The sequence below is a fragment of the Carassius gibelio genome, chromosome B1 (assembly GCF_023724105.1).
Source record: "Carassius gibelio isolate Cgi1373 ecotype wild population from Czech Republic chromosome B1, carGib1.2-hapl.c, whole genome shotgun sequence".
In the NCBI taxonomy this organism is placed as follows: Eukaryota; Metazoa; Chordata; class Actinopteri; order Cypriniformes; family Cyprinidae; genus Carassius; species Carassius gibelio.
The window spans coordinates 7,673,602-7,690,691 of NC_068396.1; the positions used below are offsets into that span (position 1 = coordinate 7,673,602).

The 17,090-nt window shown below is 36.7% G+C and overlaps 2 protein-coding genes across 2 annotated transcripts; one reads left to right on the forward strand and one right to left on the reverse strand.

Annotated features, from left to right (window-relative positions):
* Nucleotides 1-337: 337 nt before the first annotated feature.
* On the forward strand, nucleotides 338-6,447 carry LOC127949345 (voltage-dependent calcium channel gamma-3 subunit-like). Its single transcript, XM_052546447.1, has 4 exons — nucleotides 338-1,148; nucleotides 2,672-2,755; nucleotides 3,234-3,374; nucleotides 4,815-6,447. The coding sequence occupies exons 1-4, from the start codon at nucleotides 938-940 to the stop codon at nucleotides 5,594-5,596; spliced, it is 1,218 nt and encodes a 405-aa protein (XP_052402407.1). The 5' UTR covers nucleotides 338-937; the 3' UTR covers nucleotides 5,597-6,447.
* A 66-nt stretch (nucleotides 6,448-6,513) lies between these two features.
* Nucleotides 6,514-15,657, reverse strand: si:ch211-14k19.8 (mucin-4). The gene is made up of 11 exons (XM_052546445.1): nucleotides 15,374-15,657; nucleotides 14,540-14,884; nucleotides 11,970-14,156; nucleotides 11,761-11,831; nucleotides 11,520-11,578; nucleotides 11,221-11,378; nucleotides 10,954-11,113; nucleotides 7,521-7,712; nucleotides 7,109-7,330; nucleotides 6,785-6,941; nucleotides 6,514-6,704 (listed from the first exon to the last, which is right to left on the reverse strand). The coding sequence occupies exons 1-11, from the start codon at nucleotides 15,414-15,416 to the stop codon at nucleotides 6,630-6,632; spliced, it is 3,669 nt and encodes a 1,222-aa protein (XP_052402405.1). The 5' UTR covers nucleotides 15,417-15,657; the 3' UTR covers nucleotides 6,514-6,629.
* Between the last annotated feature and the right edge of the window lie 1,433 nt (nucleotides 15,658-17,090).

The window sequence follows — 17,090 nt, forward strand, 5'->3', positions numbered from 1 at the left end:
TAAAGAGTCCATAGGGTCTAAGGTTATTGGCCCAATCACAAAAAAGTGAGAAATGTGTACCTGTAAATTTCAAGATGTATTTCTATTTAAAAATTGTTACTGCTTAACTTTGCCACATTGCTGGACCACCATAGAGGGCACATCTTCCAATATTCATACTATTGAAAATATGTTGTTGTTGTTTTTTTTCCTATTCTGATTTTAGTGGGCCTACAAAAGTGAACGGGTGAGATTTAATTTAAACTCTAACTTAAAGAAAAGTATTCAAAGCTACGACTGAGGTGCTAGTGTAGAAGCAAGGATGTTAATCCGTGAACATGTTGTACTTTGTGAAATCACGCTCACCCTATGCATAGTATACGCAATTAAAAGTATAATTTTTACGGTTTGTAAATAAGCAAATGCAAATGACAGGGTAACTAGATAAATGTGTTAATTTGTGCATGTTTTTCTTTACAATGTATTGATCTTTTATTGCATAAGTTTATATGTGCTGTTCACGACACTATCGAGCGCAAAGTGAGAGGCGGTGCTTTGCATCCACAATCAGAGGCTCAACCCAAACCCATCTCAGTAGTATGATCCATGTGGGAATGCACAGACCAGTTATGGGCACACTGGTTTTATTCGGGGGAATATCGAGAAAACCTAACACCACCGTAATGTCTTCTGGGAAAAAGGTTTTCTTGGAGTTGATTTGTGATGTATAAGGTAGGTTTGGAGCGTTGATATTAGGATTTAGCCTACCTTAATGAAGGGGGTTAACCCTAATGACCTCTCTCACTTTACGCGTAAAAGCGCAACGCATGAGGAGCGCGTGCCAAAACTTCTCGAAAACTTCACTGTCACGGACACACACATGTGAGACTTCATCAACACGCGTGAATATGTGTAAGCCGTGCTAAGTGTACACTGATGCCAGAGAGCCGGGTGCAGGATGAAGGTGTGTAATCGTGGAGTGCAGATGCTCCTCACCACGGCGGGGGCTTTCGCGGCCTTCAGCCTGATGACCATCGCGGTGGGCACCGACTACTGGCTGTACTCGCGTGGGGTCTGCAGGACCAAAAGCGTCAATGACAATGACACCAACCGAAAGAACGAAGAGGTACTTACGCACTCGGGACTCTGGAGACAGTGCTGCATGGAAGGTACTCTTTTCCTTCAAAACTGTCATGAAATGCTTTTTATTACATGTACAAGTGGATGACTTGATAACACTGTAATAGCCTTTATATTTAGCTCAAACTATGATTGTGTTATGATTTAAATTCATGATTTCAAGTAAGTTGTTTCAATAGAACTGTGGTATAACTGTAAAAAAGTAACTTTAAAAAAAAATAAAAAAATGGTTGCTATTTATTTTAACTACATTATGTGTATGTGTGTTTATATATATATATATATATATATATATATATATATATATATATATGTTGAAAGTTAGTCAGCTAAATTTGTTTATTGATGGTAAATTGACATCTATTAAACGAATGCATGAATTAATGACAGAAAGGTTCTGAAACAATAACACAGTATCAGTTTGAGATTTAATGTTACTAAATAATTGAAATATTTATACTCTTACACCAAAAAATTGTAAATGATAACATCTGAAATGACTAAATTAACTAGGCTAAAGTCAAAATAGAATAACATCACTTAATCGACCTAAAAACATTAATTTATACCAACTTGTTTATGGGTTAAATCAGGTAAAAAATTGCTTTTTAATATAACAATTTCAAATGACCATTTTTACAATGTTCAAAAAAGTAAAACCACCATGCAATTGTTTCATAGAACAGTAGTTTTTATTTTTTTATTTTTTTTTTTTTACAGTACCATGCTAGTCTTTGAAGTACCTTGAATTACTCATACACATTCACTATAATAATGACCTTACCGTCACTGTCATTTTACCACACATTACGTTTTTCTAAAGCATGTGTGTCAGATGACTATAAATGTTTAAAAGTTGGAGCCGAATCAAACCTCTTTCCTGTTTCCTGTGGGTTGATTTATTTATCTGATTATTGATTGAATCTTTTTTTACTCTCTCTCTCTCACAATACGCATTCCTCTAGCTTCGACCCATCTCTCACACCCTCTCGTACTCTCTGACCTATATCACTTCAACGTCAATTCTTTTAATGGAAAGTGTAATGAAGCGTTGACTATGTTAAAAGGGCATCAAAGTGGCAGCGTTCACTTTACACGTGTGAATGCAAGATATATTAAGGGTACGAGTAGAAAGTTATTAAAGATGGCTGGTACAAACCATACACTTTATCTAAAACTGGTGTTCTCTGTAAGATCAGTTATACACACAAAGATATAGAAATCAAGCTTTTAAAAATGCAGATGCATGTACATGTGTGGTATCTACATCACAGTCACATGCACATGCAGTGATCATTTTGTAATAATAATAAAAATAAAAAAAAGTAAATAATTACTTTGGCTCAAGATATTTGATATGTTGAATGACACTTAGCAAAAGTTCAAATGTGTTTCCTGGATAAAAGAGAAGTAAAGTCTGTGTTTTGAGAATGTCTAATTAGTTTGGAGGATAATGATATTGTTAATGATTTGATAGCATTAGTCCAATCATGTGGAAAATGGCATTGGCTGAGGCATGTGTGATTGTGAAAGTATCTGGTGTTTCTTACAGGCATATTTAAAGGGGTTTGTAAGAACATTGATCATTTTCCAGAGGATGCAGATTATGAACAAGATGCTGCAGAATATCTACTGCGTGAGTATCTACACGTGTCACATTCAGTTAAAGGTAAAGCACATGCAATAAAAACCTGCTATAAAAATAGCATTTGCAAACTCTGTGGTCTCCAATTTAATCACTGATAAAACAAGGTTCCTTCCTAAAGATGCATATGTTAAGATGTATGTGAAAAAAGTATTTTGTTTTTTTGTTATTGTGTTAATCATACTGATACATCAGGTGAATACATGCAGATTCTTCTCAAAAAAAAAAAAATTGAGATGACAATATTATATATAATTTTGGACATAATGCTTTATAACCCATTTATGTAAAAATATGGACTGAAAAATTGAGTGGTTTAAAAATGATGGAATTTTGAAATGGAAAATACATAGGAACCCTGTAAAAGCGATAAAATAAACCAATAAGAATTAGAATCATACTAATTATATAGATTAGAGAAAAAACACTATTAGAGATTAGTTATACTTTGTGTGTGTTTGTGTGGCAGGTGCTGTGCGCGCCTCTAGTCTTTTCCCTATACTGAGTGTGGGACTGCTGTTCATTGGTGGAGTGTGTGTAGCTGCCAGTGAGTTCTACAAGAGCCGACACAATGTCATCCTGAGCGCAGGCATCTTTTTTGTCTCAGCTGGTATGTCCATGTGATCACATGTAGGTTTTTACCTGGTTATATGCACTACAGATGCTTTCAAATGTATATATGTATAATATTTGTATCCGCAAACAGTCATCACAGGGTGAAGCACACAAATAGCAGCCCTTTGTTATGTTGAGTAGATTTGGTTGATTCATAGCAAAGCAGATTTTGTATTACTTGTAACTTTTTAGCTTTTGACAAGTAGGTGGCACTGTAAACAAATGTATGTGGTATTCTCATGACTGTAATATGGAAGCCTATTTCTGCCACATAAGAAAAACTATTTGAGAAATCATAATTATGACAAAGGGGAATTTAGGAAGTAAAGAGTCAGACATATGAGATAAAAAGTTTAAGTAGGACATAAAAGAGGAAATTATAGGAAACCGTCTAAGAGATTATGACAAGCAATAAGGATAAAAAGTAAAGTCACCTTTATTTGCTTTTAACAATACAGATTGTGTCAAAGCAGCTTTACAGTATTAAATGGGGGGGGGGGTGTAATAATACAAAACAGTAAACACAAAATCTTCAGTTAAAGTCAGTTATGACATTATAATTGACTTAAAAAGTCACAATTATGACAGAATTCTGTCCTTTTACGTCATAATTAAGACTCTATTTATATCATGTTTTTGATTCCCATGATTTCCCATAATTGTCTTTTTATTTCATAATTATGACTTTTTTGTAATACTATTATACTTTTTTATCTTAAAATTTTAATTTAATATCTCAAAATAGATTTTTATTATAATAAATAGTATTATATTAAGTCAATTAATATGACTTATGTTTCTTGTGAAAGTTAAAATTATGATCTACTGAGTCATATTTATGGGATAAAAAGTCAAAATCATGGGAGAATAAGTCCTAATTGTGATAAGAAAAGGCCAAATTGATAATTTTTTGTCTTTTTATATAACAATTATGACTTTTTGTTAGACTTTCGACCGTTTTATGCAATTTTGACCTTTTCATTTCATAATTATAACTTCACATTTACATCTCAGCATTGCCTAGTTTTTATCTCATAATTATGTCTCAGTATCTCATAATGTCGAATTTTTATGTGGCATAAATGCGCTTCCATACAATGCAACGTTTCATAAACAAAATTACAGAATAAGTGCCAACTTCCACACTCAACTTCATGATTTTGCTAAATTATTATTGAAGGCAAAAAAAGGATATTTTTGTTTGTGGGGAAAAATGCATTGCTTTAATAATTTACGTAAGATTATTTTCATAAGATCACCAGTTATTTCGAGGACACCATTATAACTTGTTTGAAAATAATTTCTAAGGACATTTCTTAGCAAATTGCTCTTAATGTATGATTAGGTTAGAAACACACACACACACACACACACACACACAAGTGAGCTGGAGCAAAAGAAGGAAGGTTGACAGTATTTTAATTGTTATTTTTAGGCCTCAGCAACATCATTGGCATTATCGTGTACATCTCATCCAACGCTGGCGACCCTAACCAGAGCGAGTCGAAGCGCAGTCACTGGTACGGCTGGAGCTTCTACTGCGGCGCTCTTTCCTTCGTCATAGCGGAGACTGTGGGCGTCCTGACCGTGCACCTGTTCATCGATACGCACCGTGTGCTGAGAGCGCGTGCGCATCGAACACTCCAAACCAGCACGCATTCCCTACAGCATCGGCGCTCGAGCAGCTACCGTTCCCGTTACCGCTGGAGGCAGGGTCAAAACCGCTCCTCAGACTCCCGATCGAACGAACCCTCTCCGGCCCCGGCGGCCCGTCCCGGGAACGACCTCAGGCTTTACGCGCTGGGACGCGGACTTCCACCAACAGCTGCTCACGCGCTCGCGCACAACAGCCTCAGCGCCGGGCGTGGTTTTGCACATTTTCATAACTCTGTCATCGCTAATAACAACTTTGCAAATCCTCATGTCCTCACCATGCAGAACTCGTTGAAATCAGAAAGAGAGCTTGGGCACATACAGAACTCGTTGAGCACCGAGAATGGCTTTGCCTTTGCAAATGTACATGGACAGAATTCAATCAAACCTGAAAATGGAGTCGTGCTGTCGCAGAACTACAAACAAAACTTAGTGAATCTCAGTAAAAGCCCAGTGCATGCGCAAAATTCTGGGAATGACAATTCACCCTTGCAAAACGCTGTAAAGGAGCCTTCATATATGTCTCAAAGTAGCACTGCATCAAGAAGAACAACTCCGGTGTAAAAAAAAATATATATAAATAAAAAGAACCTATGCTGCTATATTATGCTATATGAAAGGCCATGAAGTGTTAGCTAATTCCTTTATTGAATATGTGCATATTATTTGCTTTTAGCTTTATGTACTAAATGAAGTGGATTGACTCTGCAAAAAAACTAATGGTGCTGTTTATCGTGCCCAGAATTTCTCATTCCAGTGGTCCAGTGATCAACAACAACAAAAATCCAGAAAGTGTTAAAACATTGTTTAGAACATTCGGTTTTTAGTGGACCATACTGGATTGGGAAAGATAATATACAGTTTTTATACAAATTAACAGCCAATACAATTGATAGGACAGATAGCCTGGAGCAACAGGGTTAAGTGGATTGATTTTAGACCCAATGAGGGCAGAACAGGATGGTGGCTTTAGTTTCTGGGTCATGCATGACTATGACTGAACCTTGAACTTTTGCATTTGCATGTTGCATGCAATCAGAAAACGCTGTCTTGCTACCTCAATTATTTGGCGTGTTCAAGTTTGCTAACACCATGTTTGTTGTCACATCTTCAGAATGGAGAACAGGAGAATATGAAAAAAGATTTGTTCTATTTTCAGAACAAATGTTCTATTTTCTATTAATTTCTCATTTCTTATTATTAATGTTAAAAACAGATGTGCTGCTTAATATTTTAGAGAAAACTGTGATACATTTTTTTTCTGGATTGTTGACAGACATTCAAAAGAACAATATTTATTCGACTTTAAAATCTTTTAATAACATTATAAAAGTCTTAACTGTTACTTTTAATAAATGTAACGTGTTATTGCTGAATAAAAGTATTAATTATCTAAAAAAGTTTCCTTAAAAGCTTGACACCAAACATTGGAATGGTTGTGTAGATTTTACAGAGTACACTGGAAGCAGATCCCCAAAAAAGACTTTTTTCAGTTAAAATATTTATTTTTTATTTTTGGCACAACAACGGTGTTCCTGAAACAGATGAAATAATCTCTCACTTGACCAGAGCTTGTTGGGTTTCCTGAGAATCTCCTTTAAGCTGTCCAGCTCTTCTCTAAATCTACAAGTTCCATGCCTTCACAGTAAGAGCGTGGACGGGACGCTTTCACCTGGATATGAAGAACAGTTATGTGTCATTCCCTTACAACAATATAGATATAAAGTATGAGTTTGAGAGTATGAGTCTTACTGTGGTGCTATTCCTGTTGAGCTGCTGCAGCAAAGGGAATGGGGTCCATTGAATCGGCTCAATTGGCCAGCTACAGACTGACAGATCACTAGCCTTCCCAGAATCCACCACGCCATCCGCCAAGCTGCAGTTGCTGAGATCCCAACCATACTGAGAACTGTAAGCCCAAACATACATGGAATTTTCTTTTACTTCTGTTGTGAGAATAAGAGACTTCTTCCTAAACTATTAAAAACTTTACCTACACCAACTTGTGAACAGTAGTGTACCATGATATTTATGGTAAATTATGAATTATGAAATAATATGCAAATATTACGTTACCCGTGAGGATATATGGTGTTGAGGTGTGTTCCACTACCGTGGTATGTGGATACCACAGAAAGAGTATCATCATGGTAACAGCAGGTACGGTCAAGTGCTCTCATGTGTAGTAATTCATCAGAGCGGGTGTAGGCAGGGTTATCCAACGAGTCCGCAGAGCCTGGCCAGGACCTTCCCCAAAAACGAGCCGAAAGCTCATCAAAGTGATTAAACCTGCGATAACTGTTTCCACACACAGAAGACAAAGAAATATTATTCACACATTCGACCCCTGTGTTGTGGCGCTATCACAGCCCACGGTTTGTTTTAACTGGCCAATGATTTCCTGCAAACTATTTCCAATAACAAAGCCAGGCTAATAGAGCTAAGTGCATGGGAGTGTGTGTATATAAAATGTGAAAACATGTGATACCTGCTGCGTGTTTGTTCCACTTTGGCTTGCATTAGCATGGTTTTAAAGCGGCGCACTGTGAGATAAGACAGAAGAGCCATGATTGCTGCGACAGCAACCAGTACTCCAAAGCACACGCCCACCAAACGTGGCCGGGTCATGCGCAGGTCACAGCGCTGGCCCATAAACCAGTAATCTTCCCCAACAGGACACCTTCAGGAAAAAAGAGTTTGGACAGCAGGATTTTAAACTGATAAAGCCTGCTGTATCATATTTGATATGCAAAATTTTGATTATCAAAATGATGGGAACCTCTCTGTTGTACACAATATTCTACATGCTCTCTGTCATCTGATTTATACCTTTTTATCAAGTAAAAGGCCTTTTGGTGTAATTGTAAAACCATCTTTGTGTTCTTTTACTGTGAGATCTTTACTGATTCTTATAAAGTAAAATAAAAATACTCTTTATATTGTTAGTAATATTTCATGCTAATTAGGTTTACTTGATTAAACATCATCTTGTAGAATGTAAAATGTAAGTTTCAAATATGATGAAACAGGCTTTTAAGGAACGGTTATTTGTACATCCCCTAATCATCAATGTATTGGGAGATGTAGAGTAACAAATTATATTTATAAGCATTTTCATGTATTTATATGCATTTCATGTCCCATGTAGTCTGCTATACTATTATAAAGATCTTGTTGATTGACATTAAAAGCTATCAGAATTTCATCTAATATTTAGAATTTGAGTAACTGAACCAAATTGCAAATTGTTTGTTCCTCTGAATAAAATCTATGGAAGCATATGGGTAGCATTATTCAATTTGGGATGTAATATGCAAAATGACAATGCAATATGTAAAATGGCAATGCATTTCTGTATTTACATTTACATTTTCCAATACATTTGTGCAACGTTTGGTGCAAAATGAAAATGAAAATTAAATTACATAATTTTCATTTGCCATTTACTACACCAGTTTTAATATGTAAAATTAATATTAATTTTAACGCTTTATAAGTTGCAAAATTAAAATGAAAATGTATTACAGAAATGATTAGATATGTCTAACATGTTAAAGCAAAAACTGTGGCAAAATGATCATTTAAATGCTATTTTTCTTAATTGCATTAACACTCACAGTCAAGACACTTACGATTGCATTTTCATTCCGTGTCCCGCAATGAATGTAGCAAAATTCAATGTGCACATTGAAAATGCATTCCGAGCCGATCACGTGTCCCCGCCCTCGCGCCACGTCAATCATGGTGTGAACAAGGCGGGGCTTACAGAAGGTCAGAGACTCAAGTCTCAAGAAGAGGATTCAATCAAGTGAGACAACATGGACAAGGCAGTTGGTCCGTGTATGTTTTGATCATTTCGGTTTATGGCTTCAATATTTCATTCGGACTTGTGGGCGGAGCTGAAACGCTGCTTTCATCTGATTGGTCGAATCGGATCGGTTTTCATCTGACAGCCTTCAGCTCGGTCTTGTCATTCTTTCAGGCAAAATAAGAGTCAGTGCGAGTGAAGCACTGTAATGTCTTAAACCACCGCTCACTGTTAATTAGCATAATATTTGAATCAGATGTAGCTGGGCACATAATTCGTGCTGATGAGACCTGCAAATTATTTCTAGGTTGTAGTATTGTATGAATATTGTCCCACTGATAAATACAGTGCAAATAGTTCTGTCCCTTTGGATAACAGTGAAGTGGAAATTAAAATCAATAATAGACTGAACAGTTCCATGTCTGTAACATTTACCACTCTCATCTTTTAAGTCATAAGGCACTAGGTATGTGTGTGTGTGTGTGTGTGTGTGTGTGTGTGAGAGAGACATTAATAAATAATTGTAAAAATTAATATAGTTAAATTTCTAAATAAAAATAGTAAAATTAGCTCTATGCTGCTCAGTGCTCCTGTAGCCTACCCCAGAGCGCCCTCTCGCGGCTGTAGACGGTAATGTTTTCTCTTGGTCTTGAATAAATGTGACATATAGTCCAGTGCGACTTATATATGTTTTTTTCCTCGTCATGACGTATTTTTGGACTGATGCAACTTATACCGAAAAATACAGTTAACATTATTATTATTATTTATTATGAGAGTAATTGACACAGACTAGAACTTTAATGTTTCACCCAATTCAGCTCATATCTTTAGACTCGTCCGACTCGTGTTGCTTGTATAACTGGCCAGACTTACCTTCCCAAAAAATCCTATTTAATTTTATTTCATAAATTTAACTATATTTATTTCCACTTTACTGTTATCCAAAGGGACAGAACTATTTGCACTGTTTTTATCAGTGGGACAAAATTCATACAATACTACAACCTAGAAATAATTTGCAGGTCTCAGCAGCACGAATTATGTGCCCAGCTACATCTGATTCAAATATTATGCTAATTAACAGTGAGTGTAGTTTCAGACATTTCAGCTGAAGGCTGTCAGATGACAACCGATCCGATTCGGCCAATCAGATGAAAGCAGCGTTTCAGCTCCGCCCACAAGTCCGAATGAAATATTGAAGCCATAAACCGAAATGATCAAAACATACACGGACCAACTGCCTTGTCCATGTTGTCTCACTTGATTGAATCCTCTTCTTGAGACTTGAGTCTCTGACCTTCTGTAAGCCCCGCCTTGTTCACACAATGATTGACGTGGCGCGAGGGCGGGGACACGTGATCGGCTCGGAATGCATTTTCAATGTGCACATTGAGTTTTGCTACATTCATTGCGGGACACCGAATGAAAATGCAATCGTAAGTGTCTTGACTGTGAGTGTTAATCCAATTAAGAAAAATAGCATTTAAATGATCATTTTGCCACAGTTTTTGCTTTAACATGTTAGACATATCTAATCATTTCTGTAATACATTTTCATTTTAATTTTGCAACTTATAAAGCGTTAAAATTAATATTCATTTTACATATTAAAACTGGTGTAGTAAATGGCAAATTAAAATTATGTAATTTAATTTTCATTTTCATTTTGCACCAAACGTTGCACAAATGTATTGGAAAATGTAAATGTAAATACAGAAATGCATTGCCATTTTACATATTGCATTGTCATTTTACATATTACATCCCAAATTGAATAATGCTACCCATATGCTTCCATAAAAATCAAGTGTGAACTCCATAACACTTTATAAGCCATAAAAGCCTGATGTATCAAATATGATACTTAAAAAACACAAAAGCTTTTCTTTTTTTTCATCTAAAGGTTTAATAAACTGCTCCATTCCAAAAATATTGATATATTTTTCTGACTATTATTTAATTTGTTAGGCTTTACTGAGTTAATCAGTGTGCACGTATAAATACACAGGTCTGGACTAGAATGAGTTGCAATTAAGATCAAATTGTATGCTGCAAATAAAGGATGTGACTATGCAAAACTACACTGCATGTAACTGTACATGCAACTTACTGGCAAATAGGCTGTTGCCCGAGGTGATGGACACAGATGCCATGATGTTTGCAGTATTCAGAGTGGCACACAGATGTACAGGTGGCATTGCCCTTTGAAGAAACACACTGGAAACCAGATGGACATTCAAACAACCATTCACAAACATCTGTCTGCAAACCTTGGAAAGAAACAAAGAAAACAAATTAAAAAAAATATTAAGGTATGATAGGTGTTCTGAGAGTGAGAGATATTTAAGTGGTTAAAATCTCGTTATTCAACACTCACCTCCCACAGTAATATTCTTCACTTTAACTCCCCCCACAAGTATTCCTTTCTTTGGCAGTGGGTTTAACCCCGCCTCTTGTAACAGAGACTCCACCCTTTCCAGCCAGGAGAGTGCTTCCACTGTTTGGAACTGCACTAGTGTTTGCAGAACTGGGCCACTGATGAAAAAATCCATTGCAGAATCCATTAAATCAACTTATTTAACACAAGTCTTATTTAAAATTATAAGTACTCACTGAATTATGAATTTCATTAAAGCAATGTCTGGTCGACAATATCTATGTCAGTAAAAATTTTACCTGTGCCAGGTTACATGTTGATTCTGAAATCCAGAAAGGTTGTGCAGAAATGTCTCCACCTACAGGAGTGGAAGAAGAGCAATGGTAATCAAATGGCCATAAACCATCTGCTGACATTTAAAATTTGGGGTTTCAAAAACTGTATTTTTATCAAATAAGACTTCTTTCAAAACATGAAAATTCACATAGCCTACAGAGGTTTGGCATGGTAGTGTATATAAAGTAATTCAAATGGTTTCACCTCAAGTAACCTCATGCTAGGGGCATAATCTCCTTCCAGAACAATCTGTAAGAGTACTTGAAATGTTTTTTCTGAAAAACAGAAGAATGCATGTTTTCTTTTTTTTTTTCAAAAAAAAAAAAAAAAAACAAGACTCATGTTTACCAAGAATACGGATAAGTGAAAAATTACTGGCCTCAAGAAGCAAAAGTGACAGATATATTACTCACCCTTGATGATTGCTGGCTGGTCCTTTACTATAAAATAATGGCGTGCATGTAGCCACTTCCTGTCAAAGCTGGATGCAGTAGAACGGATCCAAGATGTTTGAGTCACTGCTTGTGTAGGTACTGTGTGTGCTTTTGTTTTAATTAGATAAGAGCTTGTGGTCATATTTTGGAGAAGTCTGACAGTGCTGGGTTTATGCACTGGAATGTGTGTCTGGACCTGGACTGAAGTAGTTTCTGTGGACGTGGCATGTGGATTAATCTGGGGGCTAGTTTTCCAATGTGGAGAGGTCGTACTAACAGATTTGCTTGTTGGAACAGTTGTACTGAGCTGAGAGATGTATGGAGTTGTGGTTTCCAATGATGAAGTACTCAGTGTGGCGATCGTGTGGGCGGTAAACCCATTAGTGTTTTCTGTTGATACAGTATGAATGTCGTTAAATGGAGATAAGCCCAGAATTGTCTTCAAACTTGTTGTTCTAGTCTGAGTAGGATCACTCATTGTTTGACCACTACTCATCTCACTGATATCAGTTACGTCGGAAAATCCCACATTGCTCTGTGTGTTTTCCGAAGATGTTGAATATGGAGGTGTAGATGTGTATATAGGGAATTCAGTTGGCATACTTGATGTTGTGTTGGTATTCTGGACTTGTGATGGAGACCCATCAAGTTCTTCTAAATCAGTGCGGTTCTCAGATCTCACTGTAGTGCTGTCTTCAACCATGAGGTCAGAAGTCACATCATGACTAATCTGAGGACTTGACAAAGAGATTGATGGAGGGCTGGTGACGGGACGTTCTTGCTTGCCTTGTACTGTGGACGCTAAATACAAAGTGCATGCAAGCCCGATACACTCACTTTCAGATGGTGACAGATCCTTGTCCCTTTCTAGGGTACTAGGACTCTCAGTAGGGGTCAGGTCTGGAAGGATGGTAGCTGGGAAAGAGGTGAAGTCACTGGTTTCGTTAGTGTTGTGTGACGTCTGGTATGAGATTGACGCAGATGCGGAGCTGGTTCCCCGGGTGCTAGTATCGTGTTGACTTTGGGTTGTGTGTGAGATGAGGGTGGTTGATGCTTCCAAAGATGTCAAAGTTGGAGTCTCAAGTGTGTTATATGTAGAGTGCATGAACTCGCCTGAAGTTGTTGGCTCATTCTCAGCGGTAACATTTATTGGCGTCTCATTCGGAGACGTGGAGTATTCAGCCATGTCACTTTCAGAAAACGCTAATGTGTGGGTTTGATTAACATCTGGAAACTCTGAGACTGTTGCAGGCGTACTAGTAGTGAGTACTGAATCAGCATAGATTGTTGGATTAGTAATTAATTGATCTGCATTAGTTGACCTTGGAGAGCGATCTGTCCTGTCCACCTCTAAAGATATACGTTGGTTGTCATCTGTAATTGTGTTTGAACTCCCAAAAATCAAATCAAATTGACTCATCCCAACATCCTCTGATATTGTAAACTCATCCCTATTTGGGAGCGTCACCGTGGTTGCTATAGACTTGTGAGAACTGTCACTCAGAAAGTGTTTAGAAGTTCTGTCGAATGGCTGAATATAATCCGGACTTATAGTCATAAAGCTGGAAGTTGGAAACATTGAACTTGGATCATCTCTTTTTGTCATTTTGGGCTGTATTTTGGTATATGCATGTGTATGTGTCTGCTGTGAACTTCCTATATGTAGTTCAGTGTGTGAAACATCATTTGTGGTTAAGAGTACACTTGTTTTTGCCACATCAGTTGCCTGTTTGGGTGTAGTTTGTACAGACACCAATGGTGATTGGATTTCAGTAGAAGACTGCATCAAAATAGGTTCATTAGACAACATTGTATGTGTGTTCATGTGTGTGTCAAGGGCAGAGCTGGTCTGTGTATCAGAATAGGAATGTGTGCCAGTGAGTGAGAGGTCGGAGATCCAGGCTCCAGCCGTTTCCTGTCCATTGTTGGTGATTTCCTGCGGAAATATGGGTCTGCGCTTATCGTCCAGGTCAGACACACCTCCGCCCTGCTGTATACTCTCACCCCTGAGAGTGTGTGTTTTGGGGGCTGCATTGCTGCTCACTGGAATGTCAGCAGTGTAAGTTACATCGTTTGAGCCATTCGGAGAGGGAGACACCGGGTCAGCATCAGAGTGGGTGTAAGGAATGAAAGCAGGAGTGTGACTGTCCTCTGACGTGTTCCATCCTGAGAAAAACACACAGACAATGATGAATGGAAACAGAACTTATGAGATTATTCAAGACACAAGATTCCAACACTAACTAAGAACACTGCATTTATTTGTTTGCATATGTATCTGTATATACTAAATAACAGCAGAAGAAAGATAACGTTTTTATTTAACTTTGTATGAATAAGGAAACTATGGAGGATATTTAGATTTTTGCCAAGATTATCTGTATTGCATATATTTTTCCAATAAAAAAAAGATTCTAACACTAAGGGAAATTAACAAATATACAACAACCTTTTTTTTACTGGGTATTGTCCATATACTTTTCACAAACACTTTTTGAAAAAATGTTTTTGAAAGAATATGATAATAGCAGGGTACATAATTGCCTTACTCAGATGTAATGAGGAAAATGTTTCATCAGTCCTTCTCAAGCTCCATTCAATGATGGTTCTCCCAGTGCCAGAGAATTGTGCCCGCTCCTCTCTTTCATAGATCAGTGTATTCCCATTCCCAAATTTAATTCCAATACGAGCGCCTTTCCCAACAGAAATGACCTCTATCCAAACAGTCTGATTTTCATAAGCATCAATAATCCAAGTGCAGGTAACATCCAACGGTTTTTCTGTGTTGTTACTGGTAAATCTGTTCAATAAAAGGCTGTTTGGCTGAATTGAGCCACTCCTCTCTCCAAGAATTTTACCTCCACAGTCTTGATTCAAGTTCAACAGTGTGTTACCTACAGAAAAATCATCATCATCTTCAATAAGTTAAGAAACTTTACATATTTTCTTACCTTAAAGTTAGGTAATAACTTTTAATAACATTTTATAAAAAGTATCAGTACTTTTGGACTTTAACCTTGTTTTTTTGTGAGGTAAAATGGTTGCAACATTTACTCATAGTAGCCTACTATCAATGTAAATGTCCAAGAAAAACAAAAAACAAAAATAGCCTAGAAGTACCATGGTACTTCTGACACGTGTGTAAAATCTGTGGTACATAAAGATTCAGTACCTATATGTTATGATCAGGCCCACTACAGTATATTTTAAGATTACTATGATACATTTTTAAAAAGGATAATATATAGATGAATCATAAAATAAACTATTTAAAAACTATTAAATACAGTTTTTAATCAACCTTCTAAAATATGGTTTGAATATAAGATAATGTATTTAGCATTTAGCAAATACATCGTCTATTAATGAAATAGTCGTCTTACCTGGAGCGAAAATAAATAAGAAAAGATACACAAAACGACGCATTTTGCGAGCCAAAACATTCCAGGAAGGAATCCTTTCCCACAGTTAATTCCATAAAGATTATTTAACAATACTAAAATGATGTAGACAATAGACTATATAAAGTAGTCAAAAAAGTATGTGTAACGAGGATTAATTTCAGGCTTCTGTCTGTTCTTTAAAGACCTTCACAGAAGAGTCAAGTTCATCCCTCAGTCCGCCTCAGAAACCGCGTTGAACCGACCTCAGCTCAATTTATGAAGCTCGCGCGTGCGTACGCGCGCCTGTGAACGCGCGAGCTCGCCCAAGGGGTGTAGAAAACAAGGCATCGTGCAGACATATGATTACGATTAGGCATCTTTTTAAGAGGGAAAATGGGACGGAAGCGGTAAAACGTTAAGGGGACGGTGGAGATTTCAAGATTAGGTTAATTATCGAGGTTGTGTGTGTTTGTGTGAAAGAAAACAGAGAGAGTGTTTGTTTGCGCTCCCCTGACGAGCTTGTGCTCTCAATTCAAATCAGAAAATAGATTAACGCAGAAGGCATTCAGAGATCGTTGACACAGTGTGTTTTCTGTGATAGCAGTTTTAGGGGACGGAATGCAGGAATTGAAGGAATACTACCACCGTTTGTTTAAGGGTAGATTAGACAAACTCAGATTCTTAGACACTACATTGTAAGGCAAAGTAAAAACTAAAACTATACTAAAAGGTATTCTGACATTGAATAAAATTCAAACAATTTCTTAAAAGTCAATTGCATTAATTCATTTTAAATTCAAATCCCACTGCATTTAAAACTTTACTTAACCTTTGGCTAATGCACATAAATCCTGACATTCACACACACACAACACACACACAGGAGGAAATGCCTGGAGCGTCCCTCCCTAGCTTCTCATCATCACAGTAAGAGGTATATGTTCACAGACGTCCACTGACATAACACACACATAAACACAGAGGGAGGGAGAAGGATTTATTACACCTGAAAAGGAAACACGGGTTTAAGTCCATGAGATAGGAGTGTCTTTCAAATCAAAGCCTTTTTGAACTTAACTTAAACCAGAGTTCATCTCTTTTTACCCTAAGCTGAAGGTTAAATTGAAACTCCAAGTCTGAATAAACAAAAACAAATTTGTATGTCTAAATTAAGAAAGAATTATCATTATCATAAATCAAATAGTTCTGATGTGATTCTAAGTTTTGATAAATGACTAGAGTAATATTTTGTGTTAAATATTCTGAAGGAAATACAGACACAGTCCTTTTATGCTGAAGAGCTGATCCTGAAATACACAGACTTAAGAAATGGCATTAAAGGAATCCATGTGCAAATGTGAACAAGAATGTTAAATATCACAATTTTAAGGCCACTCTGCAATAAATGTCAAACAGCTTAATGTTGTTTAGAGTGAGTTAAAGGTTATTAGTGAAAGATTGTATTAGTTTTATTAGCATTAACATCAGGGGGTAAAGATTAAGTACTGGACTAGAAATGTTTCCTAATATAAACTCTATTGGCTCAAGCTCTGGAAAGTCTTGCATTAATATTTTAGACATTGAAAGAATCTCCAGTAGGTGGTGCTATAACATACCAAATACAGCCACTCCTAACTATGTACAGTAGTTTCTTGTTTTATACACTACTATTCAAAAGTTTGGGGTCAGCACGATTTTAAATTTATACTTTTATTTA